Genomic DNA, 27,158 nt, shown 5'->3' on the forward strand with positions numbered 1-27,158 from the left:
TGTTTTGAGAGGCTTGTCAAACCACACATCGCAGCCAGCCTCCCTGCATCAAATTTGCTTATCGGCCCAACTGCTCCACAGAGGATGCAATATCAATCCTTTTGCACTCAGTCATCACTCATCTGGACCAGAAAGACACCTATGCTAGAATCCTGTACATTGATTTCAGCTCAGAATTCAATACCATCATCCCCCAGAAACTAATGAAGAAACTCCTCCTACTCGGCCTGAACAATGTCTTTGGATCCAGGACTTTCTGACAAAGAGACCTCAGTCAGTCCATGTCGTAAATAACACTTCCAACTACATCACGCTGAGCACTGGATCTCAAGGCTGTGTACTCAGTCCATTGTTGTTTACACACAACTGTGCATCCAGACACGAGGGGAACCAGATCATGAAGTTTGCGGATGACACCACAGAGGTGGGACTCATTCAAAGAAATGATGAATCAATGCACAGAGAAGAAGTTAAAGACCTAGACGTTGGTGCAGAGAAAATAATCTGGTGCTCAATGCCGACAAAACAAAGGAGATGGTTATCGACTTCCGGAGGTCACAGCCTGAGCACGCTCCTCTCAGTGGCCGCACATTGGAGAGAGTGGAGAACATCAAGTTCCTCGGAGTGCAGATCCCGCAGGACCTTAGCTGGAACAAAACGACCTCAGGGTTCAAAAACAGGCCCAGCAGAGACTGTATATCCTAAGGAAGCCGAAACAAGCTTCTCTCCATATCAGCATCCTCAGGACCTTCTACAGTGGTGTGGTAGAGAGTGTTCTGATCTCGACATGGTACTCCAGCTACAGTATGTCAGACAAAAAAAGCCCTGCAGAGAATAGTTAGAGGAGCCGAGAGGGTCATTGGAGTTTCCCTCCCCTTCTGTTCAAGAATTCTTCTAAAGCCGCTGCAGGAGCAGGGCACTGAACATCATCAGGGATGCCTCCCACCCTCTCAACACAGTCTTTGAATTGCTCCCATCAGGAAAATGGTTCCGGAGTCATAAAGGTTGAACTAAGAGACTTATCAACAGCTTCCTTCCACAAGCTGTGATTGATGAACTGCCGATCTGGAGCATGTGCACTGATGCACATCACAAGCCCCCAGTCATAGTTTTAGTTATAAATCATTATATTTATTGCATATTCTGTTGTTGATCCTGAAGAAACGCAATATAATTTATCATTTGCTGCTTTGTTAGTACATCAAAATGACAATAAAAGCACTGATTGATTGATTGATTGATTGACATTTCAAAGTAGCAGCCTGACTTCAACTGTACATGTTTCAGCAAGAAAATACTAAATTTAGCATTTAGTATTTTAGCATGTCTTCATATTCCCCATTTCCTGTGTTGTAATCGTTAGCTTTTAAAAAAGAAAAAAAAGGGAGAAAAAGCTTTCAAGCTATCGTCCTACCAGCTTACCTAGAGACGTTGCATTCAAAGTCAATGCCATCATGTAGGGAGTCAACAAAGCAGTTGGCTGATCCTAATGAGGACAGAGAGTGTTTGGCCATGTCTGCTCCATTCATCAGCTTCAGCATTGCCCGTGCATTACTGGTCACATCATGCTTAAAGGTGCTGCACAACAAACACAGACAAATGACATGAGGATGAATAGGAATAGGCAAGTATTAAAAAGGTATGATCACATTGTATAGGTGCTGGTGTGTCAGAAGGAAAGGGACCTTAAATCAGGGTAATACAAGAGTTTCTATCTTTTATCTAAATATTTGCAGTCCAACAAGGCAAAATTCAAACCTAGTGTTCAAACACACATGCTAAACTGGTCTTCTACCACTTGCTGATCTTTGGAACAGGTGATGTCACTATGGCTGTATGCAAAGGCAACAGCAGCACACATGGTCAGACCAAAAAAAACAAAAAAAAGTTATAGGGCTGTTGAGCAAAAAAGTTGAACCTAACGCCACTTGCATTGCAATTCAAAAGACAGGCATTTGGCCCACCGCTCCAGCCTGTATGTTCAATTTGCGGTGCAGTAAGACATATTACTTGTCCAATATTTGCATGGAAAATTCTCCAAAAGGCACCAACACCGCACACATAGCCAGGAGGTCGAGTAACCTAGTTAGCTGTTAACTGAATCAATCAATGCTTAGCATAATGCAACAGGCATGCAGAATACAGCTCACTGTTTGATAGCTTTGATATTATCTAAGGCATAGTGGTACCGTTGTGATAATGCAGTTCGCTGTTAATATTTTAGCTAACAGTTGGCCATAAAATTTGACATCCCTGCTTTGTCTGTAATGCCATGTAAATTTATAGCTATATCGAAGAGAAACTCCCCCTCCATAAAACTGTGTAACATGTGGTGTAAAATAAAGCTATGAGGTTTAGGAGAGCTTCAAGGAGAAGCAGAAAACACAGTGCCTACCGTTTAAACTCGGCAGCAAGGTGCTGGGCCAATGCCAGGGTGAAGCCCTCTCCTCCGATGTTGTGGTCAGTGTGCGTGTTGAGAACCCGAAACAATCCTCCAGTGATTTGCAGCACCGTCACACTCAGGGATGTCCCGCCCAGCTTATACACTAGGAAATGGCTGTAAATGCAGTACAGATCAAAATCAAACATTTGGAATCTCTTAATTCTGATTTTGAAATGAGGCCATTAAGCTGAAATGGATAAAACGCTAACAAGTAAACCAGATACATGCGCCCATGGACCTCACTTGAAGCAAACAATCAATATTACTATAAAGTAAGAGACCTCTGTCCGTCTCTGTAGTTCGCATTTCTCATCAAACATTCATCTTCATAGATACATCACATACTTCATACTTGGCAGGTTTCCAATTTTGAATTGTAACGTGCAAACTTGACACATTCATTATTATTTCATTTTGAATAAACAGCAGACCACCGCTCTATACAGCAGCAGTCAGAATAAAGGGTGGTAGTGGGTGCTGATAAGGAGCGTCTCTCTTCCATTGTGTGACAGAGCTACAAGCTCTACCTTGCTGCAGTCACAGTAAATGCATATTATTATAATTGCAGTAAGCCGCATAAAGTCTGACAATGCAAAATGTATGCATTTTACAAAAATGCTGTCATCTGTTGAAGGTTATAAAATGAGAATCAAATATGATATAATACACACGGAACTCTGGACTTTCTGTATAACCCTATAGAGTGAGCCCTATAATGCCTAGCTCCACAAAAAGACACTGCATTATCAGCGCATCAAAGGCTCGCCATTTCTCCGCCTTTGTTTGTTTACAGCAAACCAAGCAGCTGCACATCAAAAAGGGCGCTTACGGTACACATAATGACATTGACATGTGTCTGTTTTTCCCAATGCATTTCCCCGGGTGTCCACCTGTTAATGTAAACATATATCTATTGACCGTTTATAATCATATGGATGCTGTTATAATGTGTTGTCATTGAGATCCTGACGCCCCATTCATCCTGGAGAGGGTCAAAGTTATGTTTCTCGCTCTTAAACAGCGGACACTGTCTGGCTGTCTCACTCACAGGGGGAGGCTGTTTTCTGGGGGAAAGTATACTTAAATCTTGGTTGGGAGGGCTGACCGTCGCTGCGAGTTTCCAGAGACAGTAACTACAAGAACACAATAATTGAAGGTGACGAAGACATGGGAGTTACATTTTTTGCTCTAAATCGCATCACATAATCACCGCCATTCAACAGCGGGAGAAGCATGGGTCTGCTGCCAGGGACAGATGCTGTTTTTCAGGCAGAAATGTGATGAACAGTTGGTAGGACAGACAGATGACAGTTTTCACCTAGTTGTCTGCCATCTACAGAAGCTGTAATGTCATGTCTTATGAGGGAGACTGCTCAGCAGGCTGTAAAATGTATTTAAGTACCTCTATGATAAGAGTCCCTCTTTGTTTTAGTTTTAGAGAAGCACCAATTTATCAACTAGAGACTGAAATAAGCCAGTTTTCATCATGACTGGCAATGACAGGTGACCAGCTGATAATTGTCTGATATATCGAATTCTGTGTCAGTCAAATTAATACACATGCTTACTGCTGCCTGCCATGTTTTTTACCCAATTTTAAAATGTTCCTATGACAATGGTGATGGCAGATGCAGCTGCAGCTTCCAGTAGCTCCATTAATCTTGCTACATTATTGGTATACTTTTTAGCCTTCATGCCACTTTCTACTGAACAAGCTTTACCTATGAGAGAGATGCACTCATCAACATCAAGCGTATGGCTTGATTTGTGTGCAGCAGAGCACGATTTTCTCCAGCAACCCCTGCTAAGTGGCTAGCCAGACCCGGCAGAAAGGAAAGAGGGGGCATCAGAACTAAACTGACCAGACTTGGACCAAGTGTCTACATAAATTAATCTTGGTGCTCAAACGCAGTCAAGGTGGATGGACAGTGTTCACCAGATGTTGAATTTCTGATGCCAAGATGTCGACTATATTATCTGCCTGGAGAGTTCACCAGTGTTTTTATTGCTGCTGTGTACATTTCCCCCCGGATGCAAACTCAAAAATGGACTGCAGAAATTGTATGATGTCATCTGCAGAAACCAGAAACAACCAGTTGGAATTTTCATTGTGGTTAGTGATTTTAATCAAACGGACCTCAGAATAGTTTTGCCTAATTTCCACCATCATATCCTGATACCCATTAGATCCTGGACCATGTGTATACATATATTCCTGGCAGCTACAAAGACCCACCACTTTCTCATTTTGGCCTATCAGATCATATTTCTTTGCTTCTCCTGCCTATTGACAACATCAGTCTTGAGGAATATACATTTTCAGTAAGTCCAACTTAGTTTCAAAAGTACACTTAGAGTCCACAGTTTGTTGGGGGTTGATCTTAACACTCGTAAGAATGTCAAGTAAAATCTCAGGTAAAATCCTGCCCTTTATCATATCAACAATGACTGACCATATTTGTTTTTGTTAATGAATGGTAAACTCTAGTTACAAGGAATGCCATGCCCTTCATTTTCTTTAGCATGCAGCATCAGTGCTATACCTCCTTCCAGAAGGACAGTCATGACTGATGTTATAGGCTAAGAGAGCAGCAGCAGGCTCATGGATCAGCCTCAATACGTGGAACCCTGCAGCTTCAGCTGCCTCCCTGTGAAAAACACACACAAAGTGATAGACTCATTTAAATGGTACAAATGGATAGACAGTCTCAAAACAGATCAGTAGAGTTGTAGCAGGTAGTAATGTGGTCTACCTTAGAGCCTGCTTCTGAGCATGTGCAAATTCAAAAGGGACAGTAATGACAGCCTCTGTGACATCAGAGCCAAGAGCTGACTGGGCCGTTTCTGTAAATAATGGAAATAATCAATCAAATTGTGGCTGTGTGTGTATGCGTGTGTGCCTATGTGTGCGTTTTCCACTAACTACCTTTCATTTTGTGGAAGATGAGTTTTGCAGCATCTTCAGGAGCAACATACTCTGGGTGTTCTCCCACTGTAATCTCATAATAAGGCTTCTCCTCTCTGTTGACGACCTGAAGACAGCAATCACAATCACTTAGCTGATAAAAGCTGTTCAACTACACATAAATGAACAGTGTAACAAAATGAATGTCATTTAAGGAAATCAAATCTGTGTTGCGAAGCATTAATTTTGGGGAAAGTACTTAAAGAACTGCATAGAGTTCATTTAGTTCTCTTCTATGTCATAGACCACAAAGATGGCATCTGTTAATAAACTCACCTGACACTTGGTCTGTGATTTGTGAGTTTGTGTCTCTGGATCATCATAGCTGCCCATTGAGACACAGAGAAAGACGCATTAAAAATTGAAAAGTCACTTCAAATAACTCATTTAGTAATATGGTGCATGTCTGTAATGTGCAGGTGTCTTGCTTGGCAGACAGGCTTGGCTGATGGTTATATCAGTTAATCCATCTGCAGATTACATTTCCTTTATTACCTAAATGACTGCCTTCTGCCTGTATTCAAGTAAAGAGTCAGGTTACTCTTTGCTCTGTAAAAGCAAAAATATTCTCATAAATTACATTATATGAGGATCTAATAATCTTTGGTAACAACAGTGCAGTTATTGAACAGATTGAACTTGTTCCTGGCATTATATTAAGAATTCCCAACAGGTGCTACCTGAGGAAGAGCTCTAGCTTCTGTGTTGTATATGACAAACTAATAAACCAAGCCTGCCCCTGTTTTTTTTTTTTAAGTTTTTTTCTAGCAGCAGACCCTGGGGGGGTAATGGTACATGGAAGTCACGGTTCTATACGCACCTCAGTACATGAGTCACATTTCAGTTAGAATTTTGGAACACCAAGATTATAAAAAATCCCAAATCGCAATTACAGAGGAGTTATGTATCTAAATTGTTGACAGGCCAAGTTAAATTGATGAAGAACATAAAAACTAAAAGCTGCTTCATCTTGCTTGATCGTGCAATAAGCAGTTTACAGTGAACACACTCTCTCACCTTTATGGACTGCTAAAAATTTTTTTTTACTGTACTGCAATGTAAATGCTGATTACTTTGGTCATGTCTTTTGCCCTGTCTGCTTTCACATCTCATTAGTGATAGACCGATACATTGGCCGATTTTTGCGTTTTTTACGTGTATCGGCATTGGCCGATGCGGGCTGCTGCGTTCGCCGATCTGGCATCATTTACAGACAGGCGTCCACAGGCAGCTCCGTGTTGCTAGAGACGCTGCAGCAAGAAATGGCAGAGCAGAAAACCAATCCAATGTGGCAGCATTTCACAGAGCACTGTTCTACCTCACCTTTTTTTATATTTGTTAAATATTGTTTACTTGTTCTTGTTCTACCTCACCTTTTTTAATTTCAATAAATGTTCCTTTTTTTTAAAAGAAAAATTTAGACTCGTAACATTTGTTATCATCATTGTGTAATTTGTATGATGTAAATTGAGGGAGCAAAAGTAGTATCGGCTCCAAATATCATCTCAAGAAAAAAATCGGCAGTCCATATCGGTCATCGGCTAAGGCTGATGAAAAAAAAATTGGTATCGGCATCGGCCCCAAAAAATCCACATCGGTCCATCCCTACATCTCATAGTACCCTAGTACCACAGTAGAACACTGTGCTCCTAGGAAACAGGGTCATTTGTGCCCGGAGTCTCCTAAAGTAGAAGTGGGCTCTTATCATCTTCATCATCATTGTTTTTTACTTATTCTTATCATTTTAGTATCATTACGGTTGATATTAAGAATATAGTTGTTTCACAGCTTTTAATATTGTCAATATCCTGAATTTGATTATTATAGCTGCTATTTTTGTTGTGGCTCCTGAACATCTCCATGCTATACAAATAAAGATTTAAATAAAACTAAGATCAACATCTAGAGGCTTCTTTAAAATAGCAGGGACATTCATTTATTGTCTTGCTTCAGTGATCAGATATGCACTCTCCATATGACAGTCAAACATATTCGTCATATGACTGTGTGAAATGAACCATGATATTGGTTTCATCCTGGTTAGTGACAAATATGTGTTACATTGCACCCCTAGTAGACACCCTATATTTCTTGCTATTGTGGTATAATCAGTGCTAAAAGTATTTTGGCAATTAGCTAGAACCTATTATAAAATGCATTTAATGCAATTTTGTTGTCTCCTTTCACATTAGGTTTTGAAAACAAGACAGCAAAAAGTAGATCACCTTCTCCCCAGCACTTGTTTGACTTTCACAACCGTGTTGGCAGCATTGCGGACCAGTCCTTGCTTAGCGGCAATTCCTACAATCTGCAGAAAATAAAAACAAGTAAATAAGCAGACTAGCAAATAACAGGGTTTCTGCAGGTTTGAACAAGTCAAATATAAGACTCTTAAGACCTTTTTGAAAAAATGTAAGACCTCCATGAAGTACGAAAAAGTAAGGAAAAATACTTTACTTACAGAATTACTTAAAAAAAACAATGAAGAATGGAGTGAGTGAGCGAGAGAATGTAGTGAGAGAGTGAGTGTCAGGGTTGTAGTTTTTACATTTCATTAGTTTTTATTTTAATGTATTTTGTCAGTTGTTTTTTTTATATCAGTTTAGTTTTAATTAGTTTAACAAGTGATTAAGTAGTTTAGTAGTTAAGTTTTTATCTAGGAATTAACCCTGGTGTGTGTGTGTATGTGTTGCTTTGCTTGTTTGGTATGACTGATGTTTAGCAACGGTGTTCAAAAGCCAAAGCACCTCCGCTTTCAATGTCGGAGTTTAGCTGAAGATGGTTTGAATATCGCTTTGCTGCGAGACGGCAGAGGCGGCGCAGAGTTTGGGTTGAGCAGAACTGGATGAACCTGGACCGGGGACTGGTGACAAATTCGTACAAAAGTCTGTGATAGCGTGACTTTGCTGGAGACTTTTAGAAGCTAAGTGGTGTTTTCCTGACTTTGTGTCACCAGCGCTTTCACACAAAGTGTGCCCAAATTGAGGGTCCTCTTGCAAAGCGTACACTGGCTTCAAATTCATTATGAGGTATGGCTTTTTTAACCAACTGAATTCTGGTTGTTCAAGACAACACTAAATTTACACCTTCCCATAGTTGTAGCAGATTCCGCAGTAGAGGTCTTTCCGGAACTGGCGAAGTGTATGTAATAACTTCCGACCAGGCTGTTGGAAAAATGCCACTTACATTCCTGGATACTTCCGAAAGATGTACAGATGTAGAAATGGATCAAAATGGGGGTGAAATTGGAACTTTGAATCAAAATGGTCAACTTCCTGTTGGAGTGACAGTTTGGTATCCCTGATGATTTTTGTGCGTCTGGTCATGATGCACATGCATATCTAATCTATGTGCATGTAGGAGGCTAGGCTTGAATTTTTAATATTCCAGGGGGCGCTATAGAGTCCCCCTGGTAACATCTTTCGTCAGCTATCGTCAGGAGAGCATTGTAAATAACTGTACCAAGTTCGTGTTCATCCAACCAACCGATGTGGAGATATAAAATACTTCAATTTAAAGAGCACCACCTAGTGGTCATTGGTCAAAATTTTGAACAGAGCCTTAGGGGCTCATGGGGAAGTAGTAACTTGAGTTGTCATTGTCATTCAAAGTTGTCATTTAAGAACTTGATTATTATTAGAAATATCATAATTGTTTTGATAACTATCAGTCAGAAGGGTCCACAAATGCTGTGTGCAAAGGTTCATGCAAATTGGTGAAATTGCCTGGGAGGAGTTCAAAAAAGTAGGTTTGTGACATTTTGGCAATTTGCAAAAAAAAAAAAAATGTTGGCCTATATCATGAGATTCAGCACAATTCAGGGAACGCGTAGCTATAAAGTTTTTGTATGTGCAATAAAGAATATGAGAGTTAAAAGCCAAAACGCACTTTTCTTTATTATAGCGAAACCTAGTGGTGGAAATTCACAATGACAAAAGAGTCAAAACATTTTTGCCAAGCCTATGTGTTCGCCAAATAAAATCGCATTTTCATCCATGTTCAGGCAGTGAAAAAGTCGAGTCCTGCCGCTTCCTGGGCACGATCATCACCCAGGACCTAAAATGGGAGCTGAACATCAGATCCCTCATCAAAAAAGCACAACAGAGGATGTTCTTCCTGCGGCAGCTGAAGAAGGTCATCCTGCCAAAGACAATGATGGCGCGCTTCTACCTGCCATCATAAAGTACATCCTCACCTTCTCCATCACTGTCTGGTACGTTGCTGCCACTGCTAAATATAAGAGCAGACTGCAGCGTCTCTGCTGAGAAGGTGACTGGCTGCAACGCTCAATCCCTTAGGACCTGTACAGCTCCAGGGCTCTGAGGCATGCAGGCAGGATTTTGGCCGACCCCTCCCATCCCAGTCAAAGACTTTTTGTCACTCTCCCCTCTGGCAGGAGGCTAAAGCCTAAAGGCGGGAACACACCGATCCAACCGTTGGATGTCTGAAGCGTTTGGAGAGACTCGGACCAGGTCAGGAACAACTAAGCGGAATACTGTGTGCGATTAGTTTTTCTACGCACACCGTTCCATCATTTCTTGTTTTTATGTTTTCGAGTACTGGCATGAGACTTGCTGTTAATATGTCCGTTCAGGATGAATTAATCTGTGTTCGTTTGGTAATGCCTCGCTGTATGTAATGCGAGTATTCGCCTGTTTTTGTCTGAAATAGTTACGTTTTGTTTTGATCGAAAGTAAAGAGAGTTACGAGCATAAACCTCTTGTCCAGCGTTTTTAACACTAGAGCCACCCGCTTATTGCATCTTGCGCAAGCGCAGAACATACATGCTAATGTGGAGTTGGCAGCACGTCGAAGCGGTGTGTCAAATGCAACTTTTCTGCCAAAAGGGTCAGACGAGAGGCAACAGAGTGGTCGGATAAAGGCAGTTGGCTTTTGGTTTGAGTCTGGGCGGTGTGTCGGGGCCTTAAAACACACCGGGCTAACCGTTGGCCATCTGAAGCGCTTGGGGAGACTGACGAGTTCGGGAACATATCTGTTTGGTGTGTTCAGCTTCAGTGGAAGCTTCTGGAATCGCGCAGACAGCATCTGCTCTCATTCAACTTGCGAAGTCTGAGATGGTTGGCTATTGGCCGTCTGAGCCATTGGATTTTCTGATTGGTTGTCGAGACTAGCGCCACCTACGGTTAAGGAGGCTTATTGCAAGTGCAGAATGTACACTCTACTGTGGAGATGGCAGCACGTCGAAGCAGTATATTCAATGCAACTTTTCTACTGAACAGGTCAGACTATAGGCAATGTAGTCGTTGGATAAAGGCAGTTGGCTGTTGGTTTGAGTCTGGGCAGTATGTGGGGTGCCTCCGCAGTTGGGATCCTTAACAAGTCCCGGCCCCCACATAGAGCGCCTTGCCTTGAAGACATTTCAACTCATTTGAAGAGTAACAGATTAAATCTGTTGCTCTTCAAATGAGTTGAAATGTCGAAATGTCAGTTTAATTACTTAAATATGAATTATATGGAAGGCACACCATTCATTACAAGCATTTTGGAGTAATGATATTTGATCATCAAATTATTTCAAATTAGTTGCAGGACCAATAAAGCAACCAAAGGAAAAGTGATAAACAAAATCTAATCAAAAGACAATTTGTATCGTTGAAGGTGAGCACACTGATTGCTATGACAATGGTGGCAGAAGTGGATGCGGCAGCCACTAGCTCCTTCAAACTTCAACCCTACAATCTCCCCTTTTACAATTGTAAGAAAATTAATTATTGATTAATTGTGTTCAAATTACTATAGATTAATGCATTTACAGAGCTTCTGGCATCTTTTTTAAAAATATTTTTTTGGCCTTTTTAAGGCTTTATTGATAGAACAGCTGAAGATATGACAGGAAACAGGGAGAGAGAGAGGGGGAGTGACACGCAGCAAAGGGACCCAGGCCGGGAGTTGAACCCGGGTCTGCTGCAGAGCCTCGGCACATGGGAAGCGTGCTCTACCAACTGAGCTAAACGGCATCCGCTTCTGGCATCTTGGGAAAAAAATATAATCTTTCAAAAGAGCACAAAACCACTCAAATTGCTTTTTAAATGTATTTTTGGCTAGACTGGGAAAAGGGTTTTAGGATAATTTTACACAATTTTAAAGGAATGATAACAGGTTACATTTTTTTGTACAGAAATGAACCCTCTATTCCAAAAGGAATTTATTAAGATGCGGTTCTCAAACTTCCATTTTTTTATTTTTTTTTTTATGGACCAGTAAAAGATCTATTTGTAGATGTTAAATGTATACCTTAATGTCTGATTGCCCGAGATGTCATATATGTATAATGAGGGCTTATTGTCGTTGATTTAATCATTTTTGTTCTGTTCTCTCAGCTGATGATGATGGAAGGGAAAGAAGCCTGAGGTCTTTGCAGACTAACCTTCAATGAAGGGCTGTTTGAACCAAAAAAGTGTAAAATGTTGTGTTATATTTTAACGGTTTAACACTTGTTACATTCGTATGAGAATTATTTTATTTTTTGGAATGTTTCCAGCTTTACAATTGTGTGTATGTATATTTATGTCATATGTAGAACTTCATAGTTCCGCATATGATCTTTCGGTCAGGGGTCAGGAAAAATTGGTGAGACCAAAATAAAATATAATCAATTAATTCATATCACATCTATCATATCTCATGTCTTCAGTAAGTAATTATTAAAAAATACTGCAGTAAAAAAACTTTAAAAAGATGTTTGCTGATAAGAATGCAATACTTAAAATAAAACATTATAAATATGAATATGTAGTAGGCTTGAACAATTATTACATTATATAATAGTGATATTTGCCATCATATGCAATTGCTTTCACAATATCCAATCTAGAACAACTGTTACAGCATCTTCTGACTATTATTTTGACAATAAAATTAGTGCCAATCGGTCATATTTGATGGGGTGGGGAACTAGTGGCAGATTAGCTAGCACTTAAATTCAAATTAAAAAATTCTTAATATATATATTTTTATGAAATAACCTTCTGCACCCCAAACTACCCATTCTATATTTCACTACAGCACCTTGGAGTGTCAATCATTTTCAACTGATTACCAGTGGAAAATCCAAGAGAAGTTTGCTCAGATTTAGCAGGAAATTATTCATTTGAGTGAACAGCATCAATCAAGAATTCCACTGGGGTCAATATGTTTTACCTGCTCTGTGTCCCTGTAGGCCACCACAGCTGGAGTAACTCTGTCTCCTGCATCATTAGCCACCACATCAGCCCGCCCGTCCTGAAACGCACGCACGCACGCAAGCACACACACGCACACACACACACACACACACACACACACACACACACACACACACACACACACACACACACAGTGTGTTTATACTGAAATCAATAATCAGAATACCAACAGGTGCATCATATCCCATTTTTTTTTAATTAGTGATTACATATTGTGAGGATTATTGTAGGAATATATTACATATTACATTGTTGGGTTTTTTTTGGCTTTATGAATAGGACAGCTGAAGACTCGGACAGGAAACAAGATTAGAGAGGGGGAGTGACATGCAGCAAAGGGCTGCAGCGAGGACAAAGCCTCTGTATATGGGGCGCCTGCTCTACCCAGTGAGCTAAACAGCGCCCGACAGATCACATATTAGACACGCACATATGAGGATAGTGTGAATTTTCGTCGAACTCGCAATTCAATTTCGATTTTAGTATTGGATCAAATTCAGAATAGATGTATAATTCAAAAGGGATTCTTGATTATTGTTTGAATGTATAAAAAAGGAGGCACTAATTTCAGTCTTTTGCTCAGCATTTTTACCATTAATTGGGGTCCTTAATCTGCTAAGAAAGCCGTCTTATTTGCCTTCAGAAGCTAAAAGTTTTATTTTGGTTTCTTTTGTAGAGGGTCCTCCCTCACAATCACATAGTTTGTTTACCTTTAATCACTGTAAAAAAGTCAGAGTCAGATTTTACAAACAAGTTTTAGTTCCGGGTTAGTAGCTGTTGTCATCAGAAATGGGCATCGCTTCACATCTGTTGTGACTGGCTCCTCTGATGAGTGGCGCATATGGAATTACGATCGCCATCTCGGACAGCTAGGCTCAGCTCCATCCATTTGAATTTGGGGCATATTCAGGGACACACAAGTCAACCCCTTCCACTGTTCTGTGTATCTTGGGGGGCACCTTAACATCTGATTACTTTCCGAGAACCAGTGAAGTCACTGGCACTCACAAGAACTACTATTTCAGCATGGATTTCTAGTTGCCACCTTGGGGTATCCAGAGAGCATGATAGATCAAGAGAATACATACATGGGGGGGTAAGTCAGGTATGTCAGCACTCCAAACACAAACTTCTCTCTTGTCTGCTTGTATGCAAATTAGCCATGTGTTTAACAGCAATAGCCTCATTTTAACATGGAGCACGGAAGGTAATGGAGGGGGAGACTTTTTACAGTGTTCTGGCTGACTTGGATACTCCGGCATGAGATTTAATTGAGTCAGAGTAAACAGCTGAAAAAATCCAATGGAGAGGGGCTGAGCTGCAGCTAAGGGACAAGGATGAGATATCATGCATTTGGGGGTTTGACCCCAGGGAAAACGGCTTTCCTGGAAATACGCTTCAAAGTTATTTCAAGATTGCTGAGAAATATGACGTATGAAAAAGGGGAAACAATGAAAACAAGAATGTAACTGATAAAAATGTAAATATATTCAGAAAATATGTAGGCATACAGTTAACCTTAGAACATATGCAATGATGAAATTTCAATGCGCCTCTGATGTCCCTCCGGAGGTATTATCAGAGGTGCAGCATTGGCAAACCGAACCTGTGCGAATGGATAAGATGGCAGCATGGAGCAGGGGCGTGTCAAACTGATGGTGTTTAAAGTGTGATAACTAAACAGGTCCTTCACTCAACAAAATAAAGGGAAAGGAGGAAAATTGACTGCTGTATGTTTGAGCTGGTGGTTGGAGGAGCCGTAGGTGCTGAATGGCAGCCACGCTTCCGTCAGTCTGCCCCAGGGCAGCTGTTGCTACCATCGTAGTTTATCACCACCAGTATGACTGTGTTTGAATGAATGGAACCTGTAAGAGTGCTTTGAGTGTCTAGAAATGCGCCATACAAATCCAATCCATTATTATTATCATTATTAAACAACACTCAGCACATACTCTCTCTTTTTCCTCTTTACTGGCAGTGACATAGCCAACCTATTTCAGATATCTTTTTGAACACAGCCTAATTAGAAAGAGCTGTTTCCAGGGGCTTGGCAGGTTTGGAATGATTAGGGGGTGGATTGTCACGCGGTTGCATGCAATGCATCCAGGATATGCAAGTAGTAAAACTAATAACCCATCTTTCTCTTTTAAGACACAACGCACTGAGGAATTGAATGCCCAAATTAGCTACATTTACCAAAAACAATGATTTGGGTATATAAAACATGGTGAATCTCTCTAAATTCCTTGACTTATATGGGGGGGGGGGGGGGGGGGAGTAATGGGAATAACGGCGTTACTAACGGCATTACTTTTTTCAGTAACTGGTAATCTAACTAATTACTATTTCCATCCTTACAACGCCATTACCGATACCGACAATTAAATGTGCCGCGTTATAAACTGAGGCTACTCATTGAAGCTGTTGTCATCCAACTTGGCTCTCAGGCATTTTGTTCGAAATCAGAACCCCAAATTCCTGAGTCGACCCCCGGAATCTCTGGTTGACTCGTTGTTGTCTCTTGTCCCGGAACAAAAGCAGCTAATTTCTAGCATTTACAGCCTTATTAATTCAACTATTGACATCCCAGCATTCGGTCCCAAGTAGGGGTGTGCCAAAATATTGATACTACAATATATCACGATATTTCATCTTGAGGTATGTTATCGATACACTGGTGCCAAATATCGATATTTAAAAATGTAAAAAAAAAATTATTTTTTTTTTGGCCCACCACCCCTCTTCGGAGGACAGCTTTATCTTTATTCAAACATAGGTATACAACCAAATAAAATTAAAAAAATGGTTTAAGTAGCTCTGAAACCCACACATATAGATAGTTAATGATAGTTGTAGTCAGTGTGTGTGTTAAGAAGAGACACTGTGCAATATACTCTTTGTTTACTTGGCTGTCATTCATGTGAAATTGATTGACAATGTTTTGTAATTCCTGTGAATGGATTCAGTGCAGTCAATAAATTCTTAATTTCTTCAGTGACACAGATACCGTGATGCATCGTGGATGAAATTTCTTGCGATATGTCGATTATCGCAGAATCGCTGTATCGTGATATTATCGTTATCGAGGGCAAAATATTGTGATGGTATTGTATCGAGAGGTACCTGGTGATACCCAGCCCTACAATTAATTCAATGGTTGTATTGTCGCATTCACTCACAAGATGTCACCAAAATCACACTGTCCCTTTTAAAGTCTTTCAGAAAATGATGCAAGTGTATCGATTCGTATCGTTGGCTGAATATCGTGATATATATCATATCGTGAGCTGAATATCGTGTATCGTATCGTATCGTGAGATTAGTGTATCGCTACAGCCCTAGTCCCAAGGACTCTTGGGAGCGAGAAGTTGGAACAACTCTTCCTGATGATTATTGGAAACAAGTCTTACGGTTAGTTCATTCCTCTTCAATCTGTGCGAGACACAGCCTCTTACAGTGTAAAGTGGTACACAAAGTTCATTACACTAATCCGAGGCTGTCTCGGATTTAACCCAATGTAACCGTAACTGACCTGTAATAGGTGCAAACAATCCCCGAACGACCATTCCCATATGTTCTGGTTCTGTCCCGGGCTTGCCACATTCTGGACAGAAATCTTCAAAACTCTTAGCACAGCTTATAACACTATCTCTCCTGAACCTCTCCTGGCTTTGTTTGGTGCCCCTTTGCAGCCTCTTGCTTCCAAAGTCATGCAGACCATTCTTGCCTTTAGCACCCTGTTGGCCAGGCGTCTCATACTCCTAAACTGGAAAGACCCCCGGCCTCCATCTTATAGCAGTTGGGTGAAAGAGGTGTTACTGACCACTAGACCTGAAAAGCTCAGATTCTCCCTCAATGGCTCCTTAAATTCATTTGAAACAACATGGAGACCTCTCTTAAATTATATTGAATCTTTGGTATCTCTGCCTGACAGTGACATCTGAGCCCCCCCCCCCTCCTTTTTCATTTTTTTATATTCATTTGTTTTATTATTTTTAGTTCTTTATTATTACTATTTTTTTTCAACACTTTTATTTCATTTACATATTTATTTCAGTATTTTCCTTATTTATTTATGTACCCATTTTGTTTTATGCACATCATACTCTTCATATGTTAATATTGGATTTACTTTGAGAATTGCTCTCTCTCGGGGAAGGTGGGATTGTGGGAGGGATAAAAAAAAAAAGGAAAAATGGAAGCCCTCTCTGTTACATCGTACTGTCATGTCTTGTCTGTGAAATGGCTCCCAATAAAGAAAGTTAATAAAAAAAAAAGAATTTGTAAGCGAATCAGAGGCAGTGTTCAGTTTACACGCCAACCACACAAGCACACAGCAGCCTCACACACAGTGTTGCCAACTTGGCGAATTTCTCGCTAGATTTAGCGACTTTTCAGACCCTCTTAGCGACTTTATTTCTAAAAAGCGACTAGTGACAAATTTAGCGACTTATTCAGATCATCAGGCGAAAGGCGAGAAATATATTATATTGTAATTCACATGCAGCTCAGAGTCATTGCAGTCCACGGCTCCTCTGCAGCAGCACCAGGGTCTCTCCCGTCCCCTCTCACGCGACTTTGCAAGCAGCAGGCCAGTGTGTGGGGGCTTAATGGAGCAGGCAGGAGCAGATGCCGTGGACGCTCGCTCTGTGGAATATATACTGGATAGCTGCCGTTTACTCGGACTTCTCAGTCTTTTGCTTGTTTAGCCCAATGGCCCTATGAGAGGCTACAGAGGAGGAGGAGTCCCACCCACGTATGTTCTAGACTCCATCATCCAATCACCTTTAATGATGAGCAGTCAATGATATGAGAGAGAGAGAGAGAGAGAGGGAGGGAGGGGGGAGAGAGAGAGAGAGAGAGAGAGAGAGGAGAGAGAGAGAGAGAGAGAGAGAGAGAGAGAGAGAGAGAGAGAGAGAGAGAGAGAGAGAGAGAGAGAGAGAGAGAACAACACATGGCAATTCTGGTCAGCTTTTTCCTTCATGGGCCCCTGGCAGTGTCTGGGCCCTGGTTGTACCGCCGATACTTACGCCACTGGTTGTAGGCAACTGTAATCTAATGAAGCATCTCTCAACGGCACACACTTCTACAAAACTAGTGGCCAAAAACACCGTTGTTGGCACTGTTGATTAGGGGTGGGTAAAAATATTGATTCATTAATGCAATGCAATATATTTTTTCCCAATTCAATATCGATTCATGAAATCCTCTGAATCGATTCAGGCAAGCGGCCACCCTCGGTCCGCGCCTCCAGCAGCTGAAAGCGCCTCGTCCGCGACCTCGCTTGAGGGTTGGAGGGTGATGCGCCGTAGAAACACAGTCGGAGCTGCGGAGGCGGGCAGCCAATGTCTGACGCACTATTCTTTCAGAGACAGTAAACTCCCAGCGCAGCAGGTCTCACCCTGGCCGCTGCACCGTGCGCGCCCGGGTAGCACTCTCCTCCGGGGAGAGAGGGGGGTCAGTGTCAACGTTTACCCCCCTCACGTCTAGCCGGAGGGCAAAGGGACAGCGGTCATGTCTGTTTATGTCAGACAAAAATGTACCATGCAGTCCCAGAAACAATGGCACTTTCTCAGCTTAACTATGGTTGCACTAGTCCATGAGCCAGGGGGGTTGACCGGTATCAACGGGGGGACAAATGCTATCATATTTTTTTGGCAAGGTATACACCCCTAGTACTAGAAAAATCACGATAGTAGTGCAGGGCTGGTAGCGAAATCACTTTTTTCAGCTCATGAAGTTACTAACCCCCTAAAATAAATTCCATTTTTGAAATCTGATGTATATCTAGTTTAGGCTCATGGTACGGATATTGTCAATATTCCATAATATAGTGCTTGGTATCGTTGGAAAGGGGACCTTTTAGGCTTTTATTTAAGCCCAGTACTGAATCTGTCCGACAAACACAGACGTCACATGACTTCTTTAAATCAGAAATAACACACATTTTCTCACAATTTCCGCCCAAACTGTATGCTATCTTTTATCCCTGTGGCATGAAAGAACACCAGGGTGACAAAACTCAAAAACTTCAATACTCAAGGGACTCTGATGATTCAGAAAATGTATAATATACCCATACTATTTATTTGTTACAGCCTTAAATTAGACTTGTAGAGCCAGCGCAAGTCTTTAAAATAGAATGGAGCCAATAGAATGGACAAATAGAATACCCTCTTAGTCCAGGGCCAAAAGGCCTATTCATTCATGTACAGTTGTAATAAAAAGTAATTGTTTCAATAGTGTTGTCAACATAACACTTGTGAGTGGTTTAACAAAATGTTTCTATCATGTATTTTGATATTCACCCACTTTCAGTTAGAATGTCATAAAGTAGCTCATGCACGGAATATTGATGGATTTTGACAGTTTGACAAGGTTTTTCTCAGTTTTGTGAAAAGATCGTTGGTTGAGTTGAGTGGTTATAACAACACTACCATCTATGCCATCTTCAATCAACTTCCAATGCGTTCCAGGGGTATTAAATTTAAGTACAAAATGCTTTTTCTCTTGTGCTTGTGAATTGATGGGGAATAGAAAGAGAGAAATTATACCTATAGCTGTACCTGTAACAGTAGCTAATGTTAGCTTGGTGTTTTTTGCAGGCTAGCTATCTAGCAGGCCTGCTAGCTTGCAGGTTAAACAGTGTAACTGTGCGTTCAGACCAAAAGCGCACAAAGAGGGAAATCCGCCTTGTCTGCCTTGTCCACTCCACCTCAGTCCATTATGTCGCTTTTGTCACCCTGTTCATTCTTGCTTCTAAATTTAAAGGGCCCGCACGCCACTTGCGTTAAACACCACCACAAAACTACTGCTATAGCACAGCCCATCCATTTACTGACATCGTTGATCACAGAAAGTTACTTCTTTCAAAGTTACTTGATAAAGATATTAACTAGCATGCAAGCATGCTACGTTGCAATGCTAGTATGCTATTATTTCTCTGCTGTCTTACAAAGATATTACACAATTAAAAGCTCAGCAGGCAAACCAACAACTAGGCGCATTGGCCGTCTTTAATTGATCCCTATTAGAGTTTAGATTCTCTGCCAGAGCCCGAGCCTGACATCGATATTTTCCTCCACTATCCTTAGGCTGGGCCGGGCCCTTGATCAAGCATTTGTGTGTTGTTTTTTTAATAACTCAAAATAATGAGTGTATTTCCAGCTAGAAAAAGCGCATCTATCTCGTCCCTCCATTTTTGTTTGTGTATGTATCGCTGCATGGTGTACATGTGAGTTGACCTCATGTTGAAAAACGTGGCTTGTCACATATGTGACATCACTCCCCGAGACGCAAGAAAAGAGCAAAAATATATATTTTTACTAAGGAAATGACAAAAATAATAGTAACGCACAGTGACTTGGAAAAGTACTTTAATCTGATAACTGGTTTGGAAATATTAACGCATTAGATTACTTGTTACTGAAAAAAGTGGTCAGCTCAAAATCAGTTAATGTGTCTTTGTCGAGTGTGTTAAGTGCGGCACTTGTTGCTTTATTCCTTCAGATAATTCTAAACGGATTAGTTCAAACAACTCGGAATTGTATTTGAGAATGTCAGTTATAACAGCCAACATATTAACAAACTGTCAGGTTTAAATCGGGCTGGGCTCATAATTCCAGTTAATGTGTCAGGCCGGGCCGGGCTCGGACAGAACTACACAGGGTTGGGTCGGGCTTGATTTTGTGGGCCCGATCTAAGGTCTAATCCCTATATGCAAACAGGGTCAAATTTCTCTGGGACCAACCTGTCCGAGGGATGACAGCAGAACGACACATCCCCATTGGTTTTCGCATGGCTTTTTCACCTAGACGCTTCATAGCTCATTACATAAAGTTGGAGGATTTTAAACTTTTTTTCCCTCATAATCTGCCTATTCCACCTGCTGTCGCCTTCCACTTTCCCTCCTTCTCCGCCTGGCTCCCAATATAAAGTGAATGACTTGAATGAGTGAGTGACTGAGTGAATGGATCATTTTCCTCTTTATTCGCCTTTGGTCTGAATGTACGATAACAGTAACTGCTACAGTGCAGGCTAGCTAGCTACATCAGTTGGACATCTTCCAACATTTCCAAGAGGATGTAAGTGACATCAGGTTAAGCTTATGTTATGATGGGTTGGGTTTAAGTAATGTCAAGTAACAAACCTTTTCTTTCTTTTGTCAACACAATTGTTCATTAACCTGTAATGTTTACATCACCACCCTTGTGATTTTCTTTTTAGTTACTGTGATGGTGGGATACTCCTGCACAATAGAACTGAATAGAGGAGATTTAGATCTGGATTCAGAATGGACAGCCAGTACAAAGAATCTGAAGTGTCTATCATACACCATGAAACATCAAAAGACGATGATAAAATATTTGGTCTTAAAATATTTGGTCTTAGAATCCTAGAAAACATTGCTTGACGCAGCCAAATTGAGAAACTATGCCAGTATTACAGATGTTGCTAAAGACCTCGGAGAAGAAGAAGTCCCAAGAATCACAGAAAATGCCGGAGCCTCTTCACAATGAAAAGAAAATTAGAGACTCTGAAAAGGAAAGCCACAGAAAGCATTACAGATGATGCTGGAGAGAATAGCTTCTCACAGTAACTAAAAACAAAATCACAAGGGTGGTGATGTAAACATTACAGGTTAACGAACAATTGTGTTGAAAAAAGAAAGAAAAGGTTTGTTACTTGACATTACTTAAACCCAACCCATCATAACATAAGCTTAACCTGATGTCACTCACATCCTCTTGGAAATGTTGGAAGATGTCCAACTGATGTAGCTAGCTAGCCTGCACTGTAGCAGTTACTGTTACACTGTTTAACCCATAGACATATACATAGACACCTCATTGAGCGCCCTGTGAACTGATACAAGTCAATGGAGTGAACTTTATAATATGCTTTCTACAAAGTGCCATAAAATAAAGCCCCTCATTTACACATTCACACATGTATGGATATATTCAGGAAGCAGAGAGGAACCAAAAACAACATCTGTAACGTTCTCTGATATTATAACTATTAACTACTCCTTATATGTTCAGTATACAGGTCGGCACCAAACCACAAAATAGATTTTGATGTTTTTATGAGTGTTTACAGCTGCTGATATGTGTAACACTGTTACTGTGATGATACATGAGTTAAATACTTAATCTGTTTCTATATCAACCACATCCTGACATGTAAATGTGACATCTCTGTGAATAAAAAACAACGTTGTTTTTATAAATACAGTGATTTTTGATGATCTGATTTGAAGTACTAATAATAACAATCATGGCGACAAAAAATTAACAAAGTCTGCAAATCAAGGTCGGAAACTGCAACAGCCGGGAGCCTTTCTTTTTTTTCCAGCAGTGAAGAGATATACTCCATGACAGAATATTATAACATATGATAATGTATACAATAACATTTAATAGTAAAAAAAAAAGTAAAGTTGCAGCAGGCTACTATTATAAATATATAATTATAATATATATTATACTATATACTATATATATTATTAAACTACTATTATAATATATACACACAACAATATAGTTTTCATTATTATTATTAGTATAGTAGTAGTACTATTTTTCTGCATATTCTTGACTTTCAATGGGAGCATCTGTAGTGCTGCAATATCCCGTCGGGCATCAATGAAGTATTTCTGCATCTGATTCATATATTATGCAGTCAGTTGTCCATATTGAAACTTAAATGTAATGAAACAAGTTGACAGTATGGTAGGAAGATGTCACATTTACATGTCAGGATGTGGTTATTATAGACACAGATTAAATATTTAACTGTCATGTATCATCACAGCGTTACATACATCAGCAGCTGTAAACACTCATAAAAACATCATACAATAATTTGGTGCCGACCTGTATACTAAACATGTAAGGTGTAGTAAACGTTTATAATCATCAGAGAACATTACAGACATTGTTTTTGGTTCCTCTCTGTTTCCTTAATATATCCATACTTGTGTGAATGTGTAAATGAGACACATTAACTTATAGCACTTTGTACAAGGAGCTGTCTGAAGTTCACTCCATTGACTTGTATCAGTTCACGGGGTGGAGCTGCCTCCTCCAATATAACGGCGACATCAACATACAGTCCAGCACTCAATGAGGTGTCTATGTATACGTCTATGGTTTAACCTGCAAGCTATCAAGCCTGCTAGATAGCTAGCCTGTAAAAGACACCAAGCTAACATTAGCAACTGTTACAGGTACATCTATAGGTATAATCTCCCTCTGTCTATTCCCCATCAATTCACAAGCACAAGAGAAAAAGCATTTTATACTTAAATTTAATACCCCTGGAACGCTTTGGAAGTTGATTGAAGATGGCATAGATGGTAGTGTTGTTATAACCACTCAACTCAACCAACGATCTTTTCACAAAACTGAGAAAAACCTTGTCAAACTGTCAAAATCCATCAATATTCCGTGCATGAGCTACTTTATGACATTCTAACTGAAAATGGGTGAATATCAAAATACATGATAGAAACATTTTGTTAAACCACTTACAAGTGTTATGTTGACAACACTATTGAAACATTTACTTTTTATTACAACTGTACATGAATGAATAGGCCTTTTGGCCCTGGACTAATAGGGTATTCTATTTGTCCATTCTATTGGCTCCATTCTATTTTAAAGACTTGCGCTGGCTCTACAAGTCTAATTTAAGGCTGTAACTAATAAATAGTATGGGTATATTATACATTTTCTGAATCATCAGAGTCCCTTGAGTATTGAAGTTTTTGAGTTTTGTCACCCTGGTGTTCTTTCATGCCACAGGGATAAAAGATAGCATACAGTTTGGGCGGAAATTGTGAGAAAATGTGTGTTATTTCTGATTTAAAGAAGTCATGTGACGTCTGTGTTTGTCAGACAGATTCAGTACTGGGCTTAAATAAAAGCCTAAAAGGTTCCCTTTCCAATGATACCAAGCACTATATTATGGAATATTGACAATATCCGTACCATGAGCCTAAACCAGATATACACCAGATTTCAAAAACAAATTTATTTAAGGGAGTTAGTAACTTCATGAGCTGAAAAAATTGATTTGGCTACCACCCCTGCACTGCTATCGTGATTTTTCTAGTACTAGGGGTGTACACCTTGCCAAAAATCACTATGAGACTTTGTCCCCCCGTTGATACCGATGGCCCAAATTTGGGGCCCTGGCTCATGGACTACACTATTTTATAACTAAACACATCGAATACCTTTGTTTACATTTCAATTCGAACTAGAACTTCCTAGAGGAAAGATTTATCATTTAGGATGACTTTTTTTAATTAAAAAATTATCAACAGGTACTCTAATGAATTATTTGTTTATTGCTACTTAACACGGAATCGAAGCATTTAAGTCAATATTGAATCGAATCGATATTGAATCGAATCGTGACCTAAAGAATCAAATCGAATCGTGAGATTCTTACCCAGCCCTACTGTTGATGATAGCATGCCAAGTGTGGCTAACGTGAGATCTGCTAACAAAGAAGGACAGAGTCCTCCAAGCAGCTACAGCTGGATTCTTCTGCTCCAGCTTCACAAAAACTTGTGACACCAGTCTATGCAGTTCTACTCTATGCAACTGGCTTGTGAAACCCGCTTAGAAAAAAAATAAAATTCTTAGATATACTTCAAGTAAAAAAAAAAAAACAACAAAAAAAAGTAACGTGCCCTACTTTTATCGTAAGTAAAAGTAACGTGCCCAACATTGCTTAAAACACATTTCCTCATTTCCTCTCAACTCCCATGATTTGCTCGTGCCCCTCCATAAATCCTTGGTCTGAGGGGCTTGGATGAAGTAGAGGGAAACGTTGACGCAGTGGAATATACAATACAATGTATCTCAGCATGTATCATGCTTTGGATTCAAGGCAACGACTACGGGATATTAGGTCCTAGATAAGGCCTTATTCATTTCCCAAACGGTGAGGAGGGGGGCTCCCCTTAGTAATATAATAATAGTTATATAACATAATAATTATGAGGGCAATCGTGAGAAAGATGTTCATTTAAAAGGTTTATATGAATCTCAGCCGCATTTCGTTCTGGTGCTGTGGCTCAAAACTGCACTGGAACTTCAGAATACTGTTCATCCTTGTCACTATGAACTGTTGTAAACACACAGCACACTAAACACATAACCAATTCGCCTATAAAAAGAAAACCTTTTTTGGGGGGGTTAAACTTTCTGAAACGGCTTTGAAATAGTTCAAGCAGGCCTACTTTTCCTACTTAAGTGTGCACTGCGCAATTGGTAAGGACAAAGAAAAGTAAATTGTTTAACAACTCCCATTCGCGGTGAAATATCAAAAAAAGACATCTATAGATGTTCGTATATTTAGACAATCTTTACGGATCTTTTATTATGTCGAAAGTATTCAACATGGAATGACTTAATTTGTCATACTCCGTTACGTAAATTTACTGGCAAACGGCGCCTTTACAGAGGGATTTTCGAATTAAGATCATACTGATCACGGCTTTATCGAACAGAATAATACGTAGAATTAAACTGAGCGCGACTCACCTTAAATATAGCCACACAAGCGCATGTATAACCGAAGTGAACACCAATCGCAGCCATGCTGAAAGACCTCGGCTCAAACTGGCGGAAGCACAAGCATGCGACCCGTCTTCCGCTCCCTGGGTCCACTTCCGGTAATACTTTTCAGAACAAAAGCGTGTTAGTTCTTCTTCTTGCCAAATTTTTCATCCACAAGAATAGAGTTATGAAGTCATCCCCAACATTTATTGTCTTCATTAATGAGTGTAAATTGTACATGAAATCTTTAAAACTTCTAAGAGAAATGAAGGCACAAACATTATATGATAACTTTAAGAATGTTCCCACTGAAATAGATATGGAGAGAATTTTGTTCCTTTATTATTCAATCAAATAATAATAATAATCAAAATAATTTGAGAGCAAAAAAGAGTAAGTGGCAATCATTTTTTATTTTTTTTAGATCGAAACAGAACAGGTTGCAATTGAAAAAAAAATATGAGAGAACATATTTCTTCAACTTCAACTTTCTTCAACTCGAAAAAAAACTTCAATGAAAACTAATGTGTGTAAGTAAAACATACAACCATTTTGCTTATAAATCAGTCCTCTTTGCTTTCAAGTTAAAAACCTTTGCTTGCAAATCAGTCCTCTTTGCTTGGGCGTTATAAAGTTTTGTTTGCAAATCAGTCCTATCCTCCTTGCTTGCAAGTTCTAAAGTTTTGCTTGAGAATAGAGTGGCGAAGTCACGCCCTTCAGTTTCCGGTACATGGGACCTCAGTTGCGAATTATTATGAATGGCAGTCAATGGAGAGATAACAAATATTTTCTGGTCCCGTTTGAATTTTGCTATGAATTTCACATATGTTGTTTGTGGTTTTTAAAGATAATTTTCCATGCAAAGATTACTACAATTTAGCGTGAAGAAGCTTGATAATGTTAGGTTTTGTGTGAGGCCGCTTTGTGAACTACAGCCCTTCGCCGCTCTCGACGCGAATGATGTACGTCACCACCCGCTCTCTGGCGATCTCTCTGCACTACTTCACCGCTTTTTTCCAAGGGGAGGATAACAGCCTAGAAAGAGGCGAACATCATTATAAGTCGGGGCATGTAGAGAGCTGCAACCATGCCGATGGGGAGATGGTCGGTCTTGTCCACGCGAGTCGCAGGGAGCATCGTTATAAGGTTTCGGTGAGTGTTACGACTTCGCTAGCTAACTAGCTAGCTAATTGCAAGTGCTGTAGTGTAGTGGCTAACTTAAGCTCTCGATAAGAGAGTCAGCAAAGTTACCAATTTCTTTAGCGTCTGTTATACCCAGCAGAACATGCAAATACTAATATACCCAAACCCAGTCTGAATCATCTCACATATTTTGCTAGCCAGCTAACTGCCGTAGCTCTAGTAGCTAAATGAAGCTCCCGATATGAGTATGCATCAAATGCCCTCGTCATGGTCAGTGTGTTATCATTGCTAGTAGTGAGTGGTGTTAGTCCTATTGTATATTCTTGCCTATATGTGTGTTTTGTTTTCCTTTTCCCTTTAGACTCGTGCCAGGACAGTGAAGACATGACCCTCACTGTGAGCTTCAGCATGGTCCCTTCAAGCGGTGTGCCTGAAGATGGCTCTGAGGAGTATTGTTTTCTCACTCTTCTGGAGACGTCAGCAAATATCTCATAAGATGGACATATCATGTGCGACATGTACAACACACTTTGTTCTGCCAGTCTTTTGTCCTACACTGTAATTATATCTTTGCAATTAGGCTTAATATCATAGTTAAGCCATTGAAACATCAGGTAAGATTTTTACAAATGAGTGTGTGTGGTGATAAAATATAAAATCACACTTACAGCCCATACAATTTATCTGACATGAATATTGAACTTGAGGATTTGAATGAAATCTAAGTTATAAACACTAATCTAGGTAAATGACTGTCATCTTTCACATTGGGAATAAAGTAAGCGTGTATTCTGTTAAAGACTGTGTCTGATTGTTTTTAAACACAA

At 40.1% G+C, this 27,158-nt stretch overlaps 1 protein-coding gene and 1 long non-coding RNA gene across 2 annotated transcripts; one reads left to right on the top strand and one right to left on the bottom strand.

Moving 5' to 3' along the window:
* Positions 1 to 1,269: 1,269 nt before the first annotated feature.
* Positions 1,270 to 25,299, bottom strand: hspa14 (heat shock protein 14). The gene is made up of 9 exons (XM_030439289.1): positions 25,174 to 25,299; positions 12,570 to 12,650; positions 7,634 to 7,716; positions 5,685 to 5,733; positions 5,370 to 5,475; positions 5,197 to 5,287; positions 4,987 to 5,091; positions 2,396 to 2,557; positions 1,270 to 1,578 (listed from the first exon to the last, which is right to left on the bottom strand). Exons 1-9 carry the CDS (start codon positions 25,228 to 25,230, stop codon positions 1,419 to 1,421), a joined length of 894 nt encoding a protein of 297 aa, XP_030295149.1. The 5' UTR covers positions 25,231 to 25,299; the 3' UTR covers positions 1,270 to 1,418.
* Positions 25,300 to 25,889: 590 nt separating this feature from the next.
* Positions 25,890 to 27,130, top strand: LOC115595194 (uncharacterized). The gene is made up of 2 exons (XR_003986657.1): positions 25,890 to 26,340; positions 26,693 to 27,130. It is a non-coding gene; the product is annotated as an uncharacterized LOC115595194 (long non-coding RNA).
* The last annotated feature ends 28 nt before the right edge of the window (positions 27,131 to 27,158 follow it).

The sequence above is a fragment of the Sparus aurata genome, chromosome 14, assembly GCF_900880675.1.
Source record: "Sparus aurata chromosome 14, fSpaAur1.1, whole genome shotgun sequence".
Lineage (NCBI taxonomy): Eukaryota > Metazoa > Chordata > Actinopteri > Spariformes > Sparidae > Sparus > Sparus aurata.